The 18981-nt window shown below is 44.6% G+C and overlaps 1 protein-coding gene across 1 annotated transcript in view; it reads left to right on the top strand.

Annotated features, from left to right (window-relative positions):
• SYDE2 (synapse defective Rho GTPase homolog 2) overlaps positions 1–18981 on the top strand; it is a 30517-nt gene that overhangs the window by 8430 nt on the left and 3106 nt on the right. Inside the window, exons 3-6 of the mRNA XM_040610233.1 lie at positions 4208–5307; positions 8038–8164; positions 13636–13817; positions 14683–14914. Of these exons, the coding sequence (XP_040466167.1) occupies positions 4208–5307; positions 8038–8164; positions 13636–13817; positions 14683–14914 (1641 nt within the window). The remainder of the gene's footprint in view (positions 1–4207; positions 5308–8037; positions 8165–13635; positions 13818–14682; positions 14915–18981) is intronic.

The raw sequence follows: 18981 nt of genomic DNA on the forward strand, positions 1-18981 counted from the left end.
GACAGTGCTTGGCAGCAGCCACACCGCTGCCGCTTGTGTCTTGGTGGGATGCCAGTGTCTGAATAGAGCTGACTGGTTTACGTGCATTGCAGAATCATTAATGTTTAAAATATCTGCAACAAACTCATGCTTGTTTGTAGATACCGAGCTCTTCAAGTCCGGTCAGACATCTAAAGTACTGTTACATGTGCTTGTTCTTCTCTCTGATGAGATGCTGCTGTCGAGGATGCTCTGAGGATTGCCACTGTGATGAAGAGCAGGCAGTGGTCAGCCCTGTCACCTCTCAGCAGGCGTGAGTCTCCAGAGGTTATGCTCTAATCACCTCCTGTTTTAATCAATAGGCTATTTAAAGCAATTTATTTTATATCTTTTGCTTCTGTAAAAGTGATCCCTGGGTTGATGGGTTTATCATGACTTAATTAATGTCAGTGTGCATAGCATTTGAAGAAAGCAAACTACCTTTACAGAGCTCTTGGAGGTAATTTTTGTGTGTGGTGGGTTTTTTTGTTTGTTTTTTTTTTTTACCTTTTTAATAATTTCTCCATTCCCTAACTCTGAAGCGGCCTGGAGAATGGTAGGGAAATTAAATTACCTATCAGGTTTAGTTTGGTGGAACTCGGCATTTCCATTAGCTATGAGAGTGGCCATTTGGGACTTTACAGCTTTTCTGAGGAACTTTAAAATAACTCAGAAACCCTACCTTAAGCGATGAGGAATGTAACACGTATAATAGGGTAATCAAATGTGTCTGTAGAATAGGATGTGTTGCTGGCAGTGGGTATGACTGTGATATATGTGCCCAAGCACATGTAAATAATGTTAAGCAGGGTCAGACGGGCTTTTTTGCTGTGCTAGATCACTACATCTGTCTGGCAGGCACTGTGTTGTATGTACTCGGACAGTTTGAGTCCTCTCTTCCCTTAGGGCAGCGTTGTGTTGGGCTACGGTCCGGTCCGTCAGCGCCAGCCTGCTCGACCAAGGGGGCCGCAGCAATTGCCCTGCAGAGCAGACACCTGGCCGGGTGGGGTGGGAGAGGGGGTCTGGGTTTGTGAGGCACTGTGGGCTGTTCGTGTCTCTCCAGCTCCGTTTCTTTGATCATGAGAAGGCTTCATCCTTTCATGCAGCCGTATCGCTGAACAAAATAAAAAGTGGCTTTGCTGGTCAAGCTGCACAAATAGCTGATGGAAGCAGTCACTTACGATGTTAAGTCCATTTGTCTTGGATTGCAATTTTTTTGCTGTATTACTCATGCTTTTAAAGTTTCTGGAAAGCATAAGGTGAATGTAGTAAAGATGGTATATCATGGTACAGCTCAGGCTGGACAAGACCTGGGAAGATAATCTGGTCCACCCTTTGGTGGGAAAGGGAGCCTAGATGAGATTACCTAACACCCTGTCCAGTTCCATCTTGAAAACCTGTAGTGATGGGGACTCTACTATGTCTCTGGAGAGGCTATTCTAGTGATTGAGTGTTATCATTGTAAAAAATAAATTTTATATATATATATACACACACACGTAGTGTCAGCTGTGTACATAAAACTGACCATCCCCTTGCTGGTCTGGTAGTCACTTACACAACAGGTGCCTCTTATGTTTCACCTCTTTCTACCATCCTGCTGTAAGGATATTTTTGAAGTTTAACTGCTGAGATGGGGTGTGTGGTGGCAGAGCGAGTGGGGACAGGGACAGCGAGGAGCCTGTTTGTGGCACAGCCTTGCAGCTTGTTCAAGGAACAAGGCACAGCTCAGTTCCTCCGGCACCCGTGTGGGAAAGCGACGTCGGATGGGTAGGCTGGGAAGCGACGTGTTCCCAGACTGTGCTACAGCTCCTTTTGCAGCTTATTCAGAGTAGTCATGTACACTCTTTAAAATTGCATGCATACCTCAGCGCATTGCTGGCTTTAGTGGAACAACATGTGGCTGAACGCTGGTGGGAATACCATCCTGCATAATACTCAACTGTTAAGTTTCGCCCAGCCACGTATTTCATTTTAACTGGTTGGTGCTGAACACAGCAGAAGTCGGACACATAAAAGTCAGAATGTTAGATTGACTCTTCAGTTTTAATGAGCTGGAGGGCAAGTTTAATTTGCTGGCTTGCTTTTCCAAGCCTGTGCCAGAGACTTTTGACAGAGAGGGGAGATGAATGTTAGCGGGCTGCAGTGTGGCACGGATGGCTACAGAGCACTCCAGGCCAGCCCACCCGTGGGACCGTGCCGTGATCTGCAGTACAAGGGAAGGCTTTGTCCGCTTTTATCAAACGCCACATTTCTAACTAGCTGCTTGCCAGAAAAGCACAGCAGGCGTGCTAGAAATAGCCCTTTCTCTGCGAGGGAACTACTTCTGTGAGATGCAGGACTAAATTCGTTTTCTTCTGTCACTCTGGAAAAGATTCTATGTACTGTTCTCCGTAACTGAAACTTTCCCTTATAAAGATACTCTTTCAAGCAACTATCTGCAATGGTTATTGAAGGCAAACTTCTGCTGGGACCAGAACTAGTCTTCATAGGGTTGTTGGGTTTTTTGCAGGGGGACAGGACAGGGGTGGGGTCAGACGAAACCCACAACAAATCACTTTGGTCAAAGACCAGATCGCCTGATTTAGCTGTGTAAGTGAAGTATAAAAAGTAAGTTACAGCTAAATGGTGAAAATTAATTTGGATGAACAAGGGACTTGTAAAAATCACTAGATGTATGGCGATTTGGACTTGAAGTTTAGAATGTAAAGCAGTAAGCCTTTGAGAAATCTGTAAGAGAAACCTCTGTGAAGTATGGCTTGCTGGGTATCTCATGAAACCAACGCTTTTTTCTGTTTATATGCTGTAAATTGACTCTCCCTTTCCCTGTCTAGGAAGCGGGGGGATGCCGGGCAGATAGGGGCACTGGAGTCTCGGTGTGCTGCTGGGGCTAAGTCCCCCGGGCAGGGTTGGTGTGCTTGGGGTCTCCACAGCACCATCACCTGCACAGGGGAGGCTGTTGGGACCTGCTAACGACTGCAAAGTGCTGAGTGCGTGGGGTGGTTATTGCTAGCAAGAACCACTGCTGGTTTCTCAAGGGATAGAAAAGTGACTCTAAGTGGAAGTGCTCATATAATTTTATTAATATCTATCATTCTGACCTCAGTTCCCCTCTTGCATGCTTCATTAACTGGTGTAGATTCATTGCCTTTCCTACGGTCATTACTGCCTCATGCTGGTGGCCGTGAGAAAAGCTTAAGCTGTAACTTGGTCTCTGGATTTCCTCGACTGTTGGAGCACGAGGTGAACAGCAGGTTCCTGGACTATGTGCAGTGCTGGCTTATGTCTGGTTGTGTTCCTTAAATAGTTGTCTCTTACTGCTAAATTGAGAGAATCTTTTTTGCTCTTTAGGATCAGTGCCTACTGTTATTTTTTTATTTTTTTTTTAATCTTGAAAGGTGGGTGATTTTGCATGAGATCGTCACTTGGGAACCATATACTTCTAAGCTCTGCTGTAGGATGGTTGTGCCAGGAAAGATGGAAACTTGCTGGCAGGAATAAGGCAGTACAGGGTGCAGCTTTTGGAAGGAATAAATCCTCGTGTTGTGCCGCCTCCTCCACCCTGTGGCAGAAAGGAGGTGCTGTGAGAAATGGAAGAGGTGTGAGGCACTGCCTGCACCTACACTGGAGGGATTTAGGGCTCTTTGGGATAATAGACTGACATGCACAAGAGTAGCCATATTCTTTACTAGAGATGAGTGTCTGTCTTCTGGACCTAAGAGGAGTGGGCAATGCTGATGGGCTGGCTATGTAGCTAACTGCTTTGTAAACAAGGCTGCATTTGCCGTATTCCAGTTTAAGGCTGATTGTTGCACCTGTGCCGCAGGAATGCAGCCGTGTCTGCTTGTATGGGAGATACAGCACAAACGGATCGAGCTGAATGTAGCGGGTGAGATAGCTCATTTGTTTATATGTAGTTTCTGGCCCTTTCATCTCCGCAAAGCAGAACAAATCTGGCTTTTGACGATGAACTGCCAAATTTGGCTGAACGAGTCAGCAGAGCGCAGTTTTCTGAATGCTCGTGAACATCTGACTGACTGACTGAACGATGGTTGACTGATTGAATTGCTTTTATCAAGGTATGACAAATCAACATGTTTCCCCTAGTTCAAGGTTTATTTTCTCATTGCTGTGAACTACAGTTACCGAGTAGTTTGAAAATGACTGTTCCTCCTTTTTTCCTCTAAAGGGTCTGGAGTTGCACTTGCGCACAAGGCTGACATACCCTCAACAGAGGTTTCTCCTCCAAGTCCCAGTCCTCTGAAAAAAAGCGGATCAATCAACTGGCCTTTCCCTGATAGAATTAAATCTCCCAGGACTGTGAGGAAGCTTTCCATGAAAATGAAAAAGCTGCCAGAGCTGAGCAGGAAGCGGAGTGTCAAGGGAGCTTCAAGCCATACTAGTTCAGATAATCCTCCCCCCCTGCTGAAGGGTAGCTGCCAGGATACAAGCCATACGGTGTCTTTGCCATCTTCTGGAAACTCAACCACAGCTGCCAGCAGGAATGTGATAAGTCGTTACCACCTTGACAGCAGTGTGTCATCGCAACACACCTACAAGAAGAAAAGCTCCAGGAGCTCCAAATCCTTCAGCAAAGGTGGTTACCTCAGTGATGGTGACTCTCCTGAGCTTATAACAAAATCAGGTAAACATGGGCACGAAACCAAGTGTGGGAAAGGAAAGGAGAGCCTTCCAAGTAACAGTGGTAAACCAGAAATAGATATTGACGCCTTCAGACACTACAACTTTTCTGATCAACCCAAGTGCTCTCAGTACATCTCTGGACTCATGAGCATTCACTTTTATGGTGCTGAAGACTTAAAACCACCAAGGATAGACTCAAAAGATGTCTTTTGTGCAATACAGGTTGACTCAGTAAACAAAGCGAGAACAGCCCTGCTTACATGTAGGACAACGTTTCTAGATATGGACCACACGTTCAACATAGAAATTGAAAATGCTCAGCACTTAAAGCTGGTGGTGTTCAGCTGGGAACCCACCCCACGGAAAAACCGGGTCTGTTGTCATGGAACCGTGGCTCTTCCCACTCTCTTCCGAGTGACAAAGACTCATCAGCTGGCTGTCAAACTGGAACCGAGGGGGCTGATTTACGTCAAGCTGTCGCTTATGGAGCAGTGGGAGAACTCTCTTGATGGCCTCGATGCAGATCGGGAGCCCGTGATGTTTGGGGTAGATGCTCGGAAAGTTGTAGAGAAGGAAAATGCGGGCTTGATGGTGCCGCTTCTGATGCAGAAATGCATTCTGGAGATTGAAAAGAGAGGCTGTCAGGTACTGTGCGTATTTTAATCTGTTCTGTTAGTATTTCTGTGTCAGGATAGCTGCTGTTGGAATGTGTGAGCAGTGAGTGGGAAAGGGGAAATGAAAAACACTTCTACATGTCCCTTTTTTTTTCATTTTTGCTTTGCAGCTCCTGTTTGGTGAACACTAGTCATTGTAATGTGGGAAGAAGAACAGGACTGTGTGAAATCAGTGCTTCCAGCTTGGCCTTTGTAGAGGAGCTGTACGCTTGCTCACAGGAGATGCTCGCAGTAGTGCTTTAGGGCTAGGGGTAGTGAAATGAACCTGCAGCCGCCAGCGTGCAGAGTCACCCTCAAAAAGCAGAGCTGAGATGAGAACTTGGAAATGCTTGATTCCTGAGGCATGGGTAACTCTGTAAGGACGTGCGTCTAGATGCAAAAATTAGTGTAATGCTGCCTCCTACCCCAAACCGAGGCATTGTGTGCTGCGGCACAAAGCGATGAGGGCAGGTCTTTTGACAAAACTTTACTTACATGTGTGCAGTCTCAAGCCGACATGCCAGAGACTTATCTCTGCCCTTGCTTTGTGCACAGCATTAAGATGAGGAGGAGACTCTGAGGGGCTGAAATAGTTGTGTCCCCATGCCACTGCTCCTTGTCTTTCTTCAGGTTGTTTTCAAAATTAGGACAGGAGGTGAATGCTGTAAAGCAGCAGTGCCCAGTGCCTTCCCTTCATCCTAATACAGTTTATTGCTTGATACAACCTAATGGACAAAAATATGTGTGAGAAACAAGGTATGGAAACAAATTGCCAGTTATGGATGCTAGGCAAGAAGTCTGTTAGGAAGAATTATGCGCAGTCTTGAGGTCAGATGTTCCCCATGGCAATTAATTTGAGACTGGTGGGAGGACTCTTGCATGCTGTTCCACAGCATGTGTGAGCCTGCAGTTTCTTTTACACCTGTTCTTGCTCAGGTGAAATTGAGAAGTAGTCACACCTACCACTGTTACTATTTTAAATTGCTGACAGGTTGGATATAGTCCCAGGTGTTATGAGATTAACGCTGATATTTATAACCTAGGTCATAAAATATAAAGAGAAACAGTACTTCTGTGTGATTACTTTGCTGAAAGTCACTACTGATAACTGTATGTTTCTTACTGTGAATGTTTCCCCTAACATTATGCAAATCAGTGGAAAAGAGAAGTTTTATTCTTTCCAATGTATGTGTCCCATGGTTTCAGCTTTTTATTTTGGGCTTATTAGCACCTAGTCATGCAGATGGTATTGGGTAATCAAGGCAACATTGGTAATGAAGTGATTGGGATCTGAATTGTCTGAATGTACCTGGTGCTTTTGAGCATGAAATCTAATTTGTGTATTTGCACAGGGAGAACCAAAAATGCGAAATATACTGTTAACTTCTCTTTTTAACCATGTACTTGTCAGATGGTTTTGACTTTCCTATAGACTGCAGACTACTGTCCAGATGTATTATCTCCACCTGAGTTTCAGATGTGGCATTAGAAAATTTTAAAAGTTCAAAAAAAATTTCTTGGGCAAATACTAGAATCGTATTCAGACTTGGGGAAGAGGGAGTACAAATTACATTGGGTAACTTTCCATTTATTTAAACAGGAAATAATATATGGCCAGACAAATTCTGTTGTTTGCAAACCTAGATGCACATAGTCTAAGGGGGTTTTGGTTTGGTTGGCTTTTTTTTCTTTGTCTTTTGAGTCCATGGTAGTTTTGGACTAACCGTTGACTGCTCAGTACAGCTGCCTATAAAGCTCATGGAAATAAAATGAGTTATGTTTAAGATTTAGTTCCTTCAGATCACGAGTGCTTTGTGTAAATGGTGTTGGGGAAAATGAAAAATAAATTATCATAAAATGCAAAATCTGAGTGCATGAAAGCACACGATTTAACTAGCAATTCAGTCCAGGAGCCTTGTGGGTTTCATGTTAAATAACCCGTTTTGCATGAAACTTTTCATATAATTTGAAACATGTGGAAGTCAGCATCTTGTCATCTTTAAAACAGCATAATAGAAGTGTAATAATGCGGTATTCACAGTTTTCTTGCAACTCTGGTTACTGCAATAAAATAAAAAGTATATTTTGTTCAATATATAACTTAATCTTCTAGGAAAAATGTTTTTGCTTGTTTTGTTTGTTTTTTTTCCAATTGGTTTAGATAATATGTTCTTATTTTTAGTAGATAGTTGGATGGCTACTTTTTTTGCTAATGATTAATAAATGTATTTTGGTATACTGTAATTTGGTATACATAAAGCTCAAAACACTTCTCATTTCTTTCTGCTGAAGTTGCAGTTCTATCTTGTGTTATTGAACAGTTATACTAGGATAAATAATGGTGATCTGACTGAGTAGGATAAGAAGAAAATAGATGTTTCACCTGTATTTCTTTGTTTCCTGAGTTTGCATAAAAGCAAAGAAGCAAATGATTCCAATTTAAAACTCATGTTCTGTTGATAAAATACTGCTCAGTGTGTTCACTGTTACAGAAAGCATCAGCGTTATTCACTTACTGCTCAACAGTCCTGACTGTGTCTCTTGTGAAACATTTGATGCTGTGTGTACGTGACCGTTTGGTGTTTGCAGTGTTTGAGTTTCCTTAACGTACGTTCCCAAACAGCTGTTTTGCTGTGCTTCCCAGGTGAGACAATGCATGATGTCGATTATTAGTCCCTCTGCAGGAAAATGACTGATGTGGGGCCGTTGTTTTTGCTTCTAGGTGGTAGGCCTGTATCGGTTGTGTGGCTCGGCGGCGGTTAAGAAAGAGCTTCGAGAGGCGTTTGAGAGGGATAGCAAGGCTGTTACTCTCTGTGAAAGCCAGTACCCAGATATTAATGTCATAACAGGTAATACACTTATCTGCTTCTCTTTTAATGTAGAATTGTGCCATGTTCCTAACGTACCTTTTAAAAGGTGAAATTGTGCTCTGAACTAGTTTTCTGTTGTCATTGAACAAGCTGTTCACTGCTGCTTCGCGTTGCTAAAAGCCAGGTGACAGTGAGCGCTGTAGCCTTGGGGGTGTGCAGCTGCGAAGCAGCAGTGGTTTGGAGGGAGGAGGGTATGGAAGGAGCCGCTTTCACTAGCTGCTCTACCAGTTACAGAGGGACGTGGAAGTCTGGAAGGAGCAGAGATCCCCGGAGCCAGTTAAGCCTCAGCTGTTGGTTTGTATTGGAGCACATCTTGAAACACTCGGTTGTGATCAGGCACATCCCCTGCGCCGGATGCTCCACAACATGTGATCCGAGGGCCGTCTGGGATCGACCCGTTGTCCTCCCTTTTATGTTGGAGATCGCAGGGTTTTTGGAAACAGGTTTCCCATAGTCTTGTGCAGGCTAGTTTAGAGCTGCAGGGAAGTGCCTTCATTTGATCATTGCTTCTTTTAAAACATCATTAAATAGCAGCTTTCTCCTGCTCACCAGAGTGGCCCTTTACTTGCTGACACCAGGCAAGGGTGAGGAGCACTGGGAACACGGGAGCACTCTTAAGGAGCCTGTCTGCATCCACACCAGCTCTTACACGAGTGTCTTCACTAGAGTTGCACTGCACAGCAACAGAGTTGTTGAGGTTTGTTTGGTTTGCTTGAAAGTGGAGCGGTTTTGTAACTATTGATAACTCGTTAGGTAAGCCAAAGTTGATTTAATTTCGGGTATCACCAAGTAAACCAATCACTCTAGGAAATTAGTTGGAAGCATTTGTTTCCTACATATCCAGGGATGGAAAATATAGCAACAGTAGTCGGGGTATACATTTTCTGTGCCAAAGCCCTTTCTGTAACATTCGACATCTGGCTGTATAGGACAGTCCTACCCTGTTTGGTGATTTATTTCATTTCAGTGTATTGGGAATGAATTTTGTTCGTTACACTTTATAATTATACAAAGTGTTATCAGAAGTTACTACTCGGCGACGTTTACTGAGGTAGAGCTTTTGGTTCCGAACGTGCAGCTAGTCAGTTTGCCCTGCTTGCCTTGGCTGGTTTCGCTGTCGGGTTCGGTGTTGCTCACAAGCAGCGATGTTCTCAGCAGCAGAAGCTTGTGTTTGTGTTTCACCCTGATGGCATGCACCCTTTATAACCAGGAGGTGTACAGTGAAAGTAAATAGTATAAAAATCTTTTACACTGGATAATTTTCTCTCTTTACAAACAAATTAATGAAAAAAAAGCAGTGATAACTTCTAAGATCAGATTGTTCCATGAAATTATTGAAGTCCTGTTTTCTTCCTGATTTTTGTAAATCAGCTCTGAAGGGCAGAGGGGTGAAACCTCTCTTGCTTTCTGCAAAACATTAGGAACTGTCTGATGCTGATTTGTAAGCAAACAAATGGCAAACTGCTATTTGGTTAATGTAAACTTTTGGATAATGGAAAACTTCATAATATTTTAAAATTTTAGAATAATGAAAGTGACATTGCACTCCCGTGCTTCAAGTAATCATTACAGTAGAAGAGTATTCGCAGAAGCTGTTCAGGAGTGTCATGGGAAGGTATGCGGGAAATTAATTCTCATCCATATACAAAACAGCCTGTAACATTTCATAAGCACTTTGGTTTTCCTGAGTACATTGTACGCTTGGAACCAACCAGAACTGGCTGAAACTGAAGTCTGAACTGCAGGAGAGCTCGGTGCTGAGGCAAAGCCCTGGAAGGGCAGTGGTGCAGCCTGACTGATCTTTCCATCACAAGTTTATGATGTAGTAGTTAAATAGAAAAGTGTACTTCAGTTTTTTAATACATTGTTGCTGCAGGCGTTGTTGGTGATGGTGGATTTTTGTGACCCTGCAGGTCCTGCTGGACTCTTGGGTCTTTTTTTTTTTTTTTTTTTTTTCCCAATTGTACTACTGAAAGGTAGTTTTTTGCATCCAGAATTTCTGTTGTAAGAGTGAAAAGACTACAGCCTCGGTGTCTGTCTTACAGAAAGAATACTGGGTATGCTATTGTATACGTTATATTGCAAGAGTTTACTTACGTGCTCCTTACAAGGAGAAGATAGTTTTAAGAAATTACATTTCCAAAACCTGAATTCTTTCCCCTGGAGCCCCGCAGCTGTGCTGTGCGGTTGGCTGCAGTGCCTGCGTCAGTGCTGTGTTGCGAGGACTGAGCGCAGGGACCTGCGTGAGCTGCGGGGGAGGGGTGTTTGCACCCATAACTTCTGCTGACCAAAATGCAGCCCGCTCTAATTACTGCGGAGAGTGCGGTCTGGGTTGAAAGGGGAACCTGCGGTTTTTGCTGACAGACCTGAGGTACTCGTTGTGTTTAGCACTAGGAATAAAAGAGCCTGCTGAGCTCTCTTGTGTGTGCTTCGAGAGGTGGGTTGGGGCGGAATGGTTTTTCCCTGATGTTTTACTACAGTATTTGCAATGCCGAGGCTGATGCACGTGATTCGTACTGCTGTGTATGCCAAAACATGTGTTCCATAAAATATGAATCCTCAGCATAAATCTTGGCTGATTTGAAGAGAAGTGCCGCCTTGTGTCCTTTTTGAAATTTGAGTAGCGCTCTTTTCCAAGAAGATTAAAAAGATTTGGTTGGTTGTTTTTTTTTTTTTTTTTTGACAGCTCTCCAAAGACTGAAGAATGAACATTTAATGATTAAATCTTGACTGAGAAATGCTCTTGGGATTGGCACAGACTTACGCACAATTAAGTGTGCTCGTGGCTCGAACTGAAGCGTGCAGCCCGTTTTCAGAGCTGACCAGTAGTCATGTTGTTGCACCGTGTCTGCTCGCATCCACGTGAATTCATATCTCTGCATAAAGTATGCAATACTGTTAACAGTTCAGTGGGTCAGAAAAATCAGGAATTAATGAAGTGGATGGCGATTTCTGCTCGCTGTCTAAATTTGTTGTATGTGGTTGTGTCAAGGGGAATGTGCTAGTGGGCTGGCAGCAGTGGGAAGCATAGATTCATGGAAAAATAACAGCAGCCTCTTACAGGGCTAATTTAGCTGAGTGAATAGCAAAAGGATTTAGAAAGGCCAAGGGGCATTCATGGCTCTCAAACTATCCTGTTATTCAGGGCTAAACAGGAGAAAGTCCTTTAGCAGGTGGTAGTCCTATGACTGTGGATGCTGTTACAGGAATTCCTACTAAATGATTATTAATAGACAGTTGTGAGTGTTTCAACAGTATAAGCTGATTTGATTACGATGTACCATTTCCTACCATAAGCTGATTCTGATTTCAGCCTCCCCCTCCAAAAAAAGCACAGCTGAAACAAATACCCTGCTAAAAGTCAGCATTTCTTGCTAGCATTTTGCTTACAGAAAAGGGAAAACACCCCAAAGTACGTTGTATGGCACCAGCCTCAGCCACATTTGTCTCAAATATTTTAACCATCTAATCCACACCTGGAACATGGGCCTCTAAAATTTGAGGAAGAAATAAAATTTGTTGGGGAGGGAGGAGTATGAGTTATTAAGCAAAAAATAGCGACTTAAGTGGAGCAGTAGCAAAAGTGACATATTCTTTTTAAAACAAAGAAAACCCACCAAACCACCAGAGGGAATATGTTTTTAGGAAAATATGTTGATGGTTGTTCGCATGCTTTATGTTCCTGATGGGATGTTGCCATTTTAAGCACGGATAGAGCTGTTGGGTGCTGGGTGGTGGTCTGCAGAGAGATTTTCCTGGCTGCCCTGTGCCTTGTGCTGCAGAGCTCTGGCTCTGGCTGCTTTTTGGGTTAGCGCCGCTCGTGCAATGTGGCTTCAATAGCAGCGTTACTGTTAAGTGCAGCATTATTTTTAAAATAGTATTTATACGGGAAGGAGCTAACTTGCATTCTGCATGTGAACATGGCTGTGGAGGGGGAAATGTTAACTTTCATCCTCTGTATTTTTTTAGAAATGACCTCATGACAAAGCCTGCTGTTACACAGCTCAGTTTACTGCTGGGTTATGAAGACTGAGTTTACAAAAACCGTTGGGCTGTGAAGTGGCACAGTGTGATGGTATTTGCTGTGGTTTGGGATTTTACAAGGCTATGAGGAGCGCGTACTGAAAAATCTTCTACTTTTCAGACTTCGCCTTTTTGGAGGACAGGCTGTTAATAATGACAGTACCTGCTTTCAGAGAGTTTGGGGATTTTTTAATCCACCATTTCTTCTTGAAGTATTGGAATTCAGTTGTGATCTAGCTAAAATGGGTAGATATTTGTGGCACAGAATGCATTTTTTTAGGAAAATAAAAGCTGCTGGGAGGCAGGCTTGTTTCCTTCAAAGCTTTCTCTGTCAGTTCTACTGGATGTGTTGTTGCTCCTGGATAGCATCCTGCTGTGTCCTTTCCAGAGGGCTGCTGTTAAAAGTTTTAATGTTTTGGGTCTTCTAATGGTTATTGTTACAATCACTGAAACCCCACTCAAACTGAATATCAGCCAGCCTCTAAAGCCAGCCTACAAGAATGCAAATGCTTAGTTCCTTTTTGTGGATTTGCACCTGCAGAAGGAATGGGGGTTAAAGAGGCGCTTGCCTGGTGGTTGCATCCCCCAGAAACAGCCTCTCCTCCAGCATGTCCCCAGCTCCTGGAACGGTGTGGTGTGGCTCTGCAGCTGGGATGGCTCAGCGCGTGGTGTGTGAGCCAGTGTCTCCTGTGTACGTGAATTACATTTGTCACAGCACAGGTGTGGTGTGCTGGGGGTACAGAGCATCCAGAGGCAGGGGGGAGTTGGTGTTTCCCTCTCGAGGACATCTGTTTGGTTTGTGCTTTGGGAGGCAAGAAAACTGTGTGCTTCACCAAACATGCCACTGGCACTGGGCTGTTTGCTCATGATTTTACAGCTGAAAACAAACTGAACAGAAAAATTAACTGCTGGTTGTCTAAAGGAGGAGGTGCCACCAAGCTGAGAACTTTGGTGTTTGTAGGAGCTCCTTTCCTGTGATAGGAAGTGTCCTGCTGAGACACTTGGGGAGAGGGACCTGGAGGGATGCTCGCCCTGTGCCCGGTGTGCCTGCTCCTGCCCAGGCAGCAGCCCCTGCACGCACCCCTCCGGTGGCAGCGCACCTCCCTACCCCTTCGTTTGCGATGAGCTGCCTTGCGTGGGCTTGGAGAAGCTGCCAGGTCAAGGGGTGCCGGTGGCCCCGGCCCGGGGGGGACGTTGCAGGTAGCCCCTGCCTCTTGGCTGGCCCCGGGGAGCCCTCATGTGCCTGTTGCTCGCTGTGCCCTTTTGCTGTCCTCCCCCCCCCCCTCGCTCCCGAGTGCAAGGTTTGTCGCTGACACAGGATTTTCTCATGGGACGGGAGAGGCCGTGGTGCTTTAGTGCTCCCAAAAATAATTTGGAAGGGAATCTGCAGCTTGTTAAAGGCAGGTGTTCTCGTGTCTCTTGTGAAGGTGTCCTAAAGGATTATCTGCGAGAGCTACCCTCTCCCCTGATAACCAAGCAGCTCTACGAAGCGGTGTTGGATGCCATGGTGAAAAATCCCTTGAAAATGACAGCAAGTGGTTGTGAGAATGACCCGAGTGACTCTGAGCACACAGCAGCCCTTCTGGATTGCCTGCCAGATGTTGAGAAGGTGAGCGGTATTAGAGGGTTCAAGTAAATCGCATGCTTCAGAAAATAAAGGAACATTTTCACGCTGGAGATGGAATGTGTCAAAACGTGTACACCTATTTGGTGACTTAACAGTCCACTTGGATTTTTGATGCCCCACGTCTTTGAGAATACTTCCATGCTGTGATTAATTGGAAGGTCTGCATCGCTGGATTTACTCCAGATTGCATTTTGTATTGTCCTGTAAAACTGAATGAAAAGCTGCGATTGCTACTTTTACATTGCTCGATTGAAGATTATTCCTGTGTGTTGTCCTGCTCCGTTTCTGTGAAGGTCTTCGATGTATGTACGCTGTAGTTACACAGACAAATGCATTCCTCTTTCCTAAATATGTGCAATAAAGCCTTCACTTCCCATACAGTGTAAATGTGCTGTTACGTGCCAGATTCACCTCCGTGCAAAACCACAGCCCGTTTCTGGGGTGAGAGAATGCGAGTACCTGGAAATTACCTGGAAGCTTGTTCTGATGCTGAGGTCATATTGAGGGTTTCTTTATTTTCTGATGTGCCTGGGTCATCTGTGCAGCTGCTGCAGCTTCTCTCCCTTCCCTGATGTCCCCTTTCCACTGTGAGAAAACTCATCCATGTAAAACTGAGGTCAGGCAAGAAACAAGCTGAATTTTACCAGAAAGGCTGTCTTAATTAGTCTGCTTTGGGATGGTCTAGTACAGCTTCTCTAATTCAGCATTTAAATGTTCCATTGATGGGTGCTGGTAGAAAAACCGTAGCGATCAGCCTTGATCTTGCCCCTCCAGAGCAGTGACATTAGGATGTCAACACCCCCTTTGTCTAGCGTTTTGTTTCCTGAGTGGTATTTTGTTCTTTTAGGCTACCCTGAAGATGCTGTTGGATCACCTGAAGCTGGTGGCTTCTTACCACGAAGTGAATAAGATGACATGCCAGAATTTAGCTGTGTGCTTTGGGCCTGTGTTGCTGAGCCAGAGGCAGGAGACCACCAACCATAACAACAGAGTCTTCACGGACTCAGAAGAGCTTGCTAGTGCCCTGGACTTCAAAAAACATATAGAGGTTCTTCACTATTTACTCCAGCTGTGGCCAGGTACGCTTTCATGAATCTGATCGAGGGAAAATGTCAAACCACTACTGTATGCTTTTACTGTGTGACAGTCTATGTTAATTCACAGGATGACTGAGCAGCATCGGAGTTCTTAAAACATGTGGTACTATGACATCACCTATTAATCTAAAGAAATCATGACAATTTTATAATCTACTCTTTGTATTTGGTCACTTTGTTTAATGGGAAGTTTGTTGTTTCAGTTGCTTTCTTACCAGATGGCAGAGTTTGAGTATGTTAGAAATGGTGATGAGTATTTTATGTGAGTAAAGACACTGGAAAAAACAAACTTAGTGACAGTAAGGTTTCCGCATCTGAATTAAGTGGTTTGGGGATGGATTTTATTTTTTTTTTTCATTGTGCGCCCCCGATTTGACCATTCTGGTTTATCTGTGTATGGAATTCATTAGTTGTTTGGTCCCTAAGATACCTGAAGGGTTACTTTATTTCTGCCCTTGTAATTTGGCAGAGCTGGGAACATCCTTACAGTAAGACCTGTGCAAATTCTAGTTGGTTTTGCAGAGCTTTGTATAAGGAAAAATGTTTTTAAAACAAAATGCAACAGAAGACCCAAATGAAACAAACCACAAAACCCAGAGTAAAATACTCTTAAGTACCTTTTAGCTCCCGCTTCCGAACTTGAGAGGTTATGTGCTTTTGCACGATTTGGGGTCAGTTCTCGCTAACAAGGGAAGTGAAATTCTAATCTTCCTAATAAAATAAAGTAGAAGTGAAGGTAACTATTTCTGCTAAGATTTAAGATGGGAAATGATTGCCCAGTATTCATGTTTCCCCTGGTATTCAGAGAGGCGTAAGTGGGAATAGTCGGGACGACATCTGGAGCCCTGGGTTTCAGCCTGCAGGGAACTCCCCGGCGTCGCTGCCGGACCACAGCCTTCTCTTGCACAAGCGCTGCCTGAAGTCGGAGCGGGCAAACGTGTAGCAGCTCTTCAGTTAACGGGGGGAGTTTGAGGGTCATGCTGTGAAACGACTTAATATTGGATCTAATGAGTTTAGTTTTGTTTTCGGGTAGTCTTTGGCCAAGCAGTGGAAGGCTACCTAACCATGCAGAAGAGGGGTCTGCTGTGCTCTGCTGTGGCTTCTTCCTTTTTCACAGTGGTCTGGCTAACTGGTGCGGGGAACTGAGCTGTTTGGTAACTTGGAGAACTTGATATCCACTTCTCAAATCTGAGCAGTGTAAACCCTTTAATTCTTGAGGCGAAGAGAAGATTCAGCTCATCTAAACAGCTTCTCCGTTGTTCCCTTTTGTAACACAACGATTGCTTCTGGGAAACCGTGGCATTTCTGCACCAGCTGATGTGTGAAATGGAATTACAGTTAATCTAAGTGAACAATACGTATGATTTTGTTTGGTTTTAAAGTTATTTTATTTTTCTTTGAAGAGGTCTGCTTTTTGTGGGAGACCTGGGGTCACCTGGGAAACATGGAGGGTCGTGAAGGGCCTGACTTGGCAATACTGCATTGGAGCCAGCTGGGTGGGCTCTGCTGCTCGGTGTTGAGGACACAAAATATTCCCCAATGCATTTAAACAGTGTTTGGGAAAAGGCTCCCCGCTTCAGCATCCCCTCTGTTGCAAATATTATAAAGAGCAATTGCCATTCTTAGCTAGGTGGTTCTAGAAGCATTGTATTCTGGAGGGCCCAGGAAGGGCTCCTGACATGTAAGCATGCATTGGCAAAGACCTATATCTGGCAGATTCTATACAATAATTAAAAAAAAACCCAAGCAACCACCTGTCTGGATTTGTTGTCTATTCCTAGACATGAGGTATAAATGAGTGTGCACTAGCAGACAAAGTGCAGGACAGTCATGTGAATGTGTAGTCTTTGTCTTACCAGTTCGTAATCAAACTATGCAAGATACATGATCTTGCTGTTAATTAAACAGGGTTTTGTGATTACAAAAAAAGTAGAGGAATCTGCGCTGTATTGTTACACAGGTCATCTTAACAGTCTCTGCTCTACTTAGCCAGCAATATTTGTTAGTTTTTTATCTAGAGATGTTTTTTAAAAATTTGTAAGGTGGGTTTTTTTGAGGTCTTTTTGGTTTGGTTTGGTTTTTATTTTCATTATGAGAGAGAAAACTTTTTTCAGAAGGTTTAATCCTTTCTTGGGTAAAACTATGAGGTATCAGGACAAGTGAAGTAAATACCAAAGAGTTGACTGTGAGCTCACTTGACCAGCCCAGCATAGTTGCCAGGTTTATGAATAGCCCCCTGAGGTCTTTCAGGTGCTTGAACGTTTCTTGCGGTATATCAGGTTATTGGATACTGATTAGTTAAAAGAATATTCTGGGCAAGACAGTATTTTGGCCATGGTGGGCTGCTACGTCATTCCTCTTACAGCTGTTTGCACCCAGGGGGTATCACTAGGCTCCTTCCTACTGCCACAAACCTCGCTGGTGAGAGCTGCTGTGAATCGGGGCGTGCGGCTGGTTAAGGGTCGGTGAGCCCCTGCGCCTGCCCCCGTCGCTTAGCAGTGGGAAAGGTGAGTTTGGGGAAAAAAGTCAGTGTAGACAACTAGTGTACTGGAGCGAAAGTCTCGGTTGTGTTGTCTAATTACAAGCAAACTATTATAAATCAGCTTACAGGCATGGGAAATCAGGCGCTGCCAGCCACTGCCCTGGTGTTCGTTCAGCTGAGCGGGTGAGTTGCTTTCCAGCACTCGGGCGCAGGTGCTGGAAGGATGTCACCGGCAGGACAGCTTGAAGAGCTGCTTGTGGGCGATGTAAATGGCAATACTTTTAACATTTTTTCCATACTCTGCTGACCTGTTGGTGGCCGTGCCCTGGAGTCACCTCCTGTAACAGCTGACCCTGCAACTGTGGCACATACACGCTGGCCACGCTCACGGTCAGCGCTGCTGGGGTGCTGCCGGCGGCTGGCTCTGCTTGCTGCAGCCTCACAGAAACCTCCTTTGCCTGAAAATGAGAGCAAGGTGGAGAGTTGGTTTGACATACTGTGCAGCTTCATGGTGGGCTTGAGGCGATTGAGGACACTTGTGCTCCCTAGTCAGCTGCAGCTGGGCAGCCCTAAAGCTGCTGACCACCAAAAATGAAAAGCAGCTTTCAGTCAGGTCAGTGAGCCCGCACAGGAGGGAGGGGGAACACGGGTGGAGGAAGGGGAAGACCAAGAGCTGTCTGGGCAGCAGTAACTGCACAGGAGCTGATCCTGAAACCCTGGGCATGGTTTATGGCATGGCTGCTGTAGGGAGCAAAAGCAGGTAGGTGTACCTCTGCCCACAGGGAGCACGCACCACTGTAGAGGGGGCAGGAGTAGGGTTACCAGTAGTGTTTTCCTTCACCTTGAAGAGCAAGCCAGACACTATCCCTTGGTGTGTAAGAACTGTGCAGGACATTGTGCTAAAAGGGAGGTAAAACAGGAATGCAGAGATGTGAAGCAGGTGAGCACCATACAGTGTAAACAGAACAGTTGGACCCAACAGAAGGGTTGCAGTCAGGTCCCTTACATTTAATCTTCTGTAGATTGAGACAGCTTGATAATCAACACGTTGTGCAATACTTCAATTTCCGTATTTTTCCAATGGAAAACAAATAGTCCTTGTTAGGTTAGACCATGTAATACTGGCAAGTTATTGTTAACCCATGGCCCTCCTTCTTAACGGAGCATAGTCTGAACAGAAGAGCTTTTGTTACAGCGAGGGGAGTGGGGGCAGAGCAGTGGTAGTTATTGCATGTTGCTTGCAAGAGGTAAAGTAAGACTAAAATCCCCTGGAGAGACCTGTAAAGCAGACCCAGAAAGAGAAGCACTGGGCACGTCTCAGGACTGAGCCTTTGTGCGTGTGTGCGTGTGTGCAAGGAGAGACTGAACTGCACGGGTTTGCGTGCGCTGCTTTTTCAGCGGTGAATGGGAATAGAAAATCTCTGCTGCTAATTACAAGAGGTAATGGTCTGTATAAAAGCAAAAAAAGCTTTGCAGCTCAGATGCTTAATAAGCAAGGTGGGTAAAAATATTTGTACTGTTTGCCATAGGAAGCCGGTAACAGTGGAGGAGGCTTAGTAACTCACAG

This window comes from Falco naumanni, chromosome 11, assembly GCF_017639655.2.
Source record: "Falco naumanni isolate bFalNau1 chromosome 11, bFalNau1.pat, whole genome shotgun sequence".
In the NCBI taxonomy this organism is placed as follows: Eukaryota; Metazoa; Chordata; class Aves; order Falconiformes; family Falconidae; genus Falco; species Falco naumanni.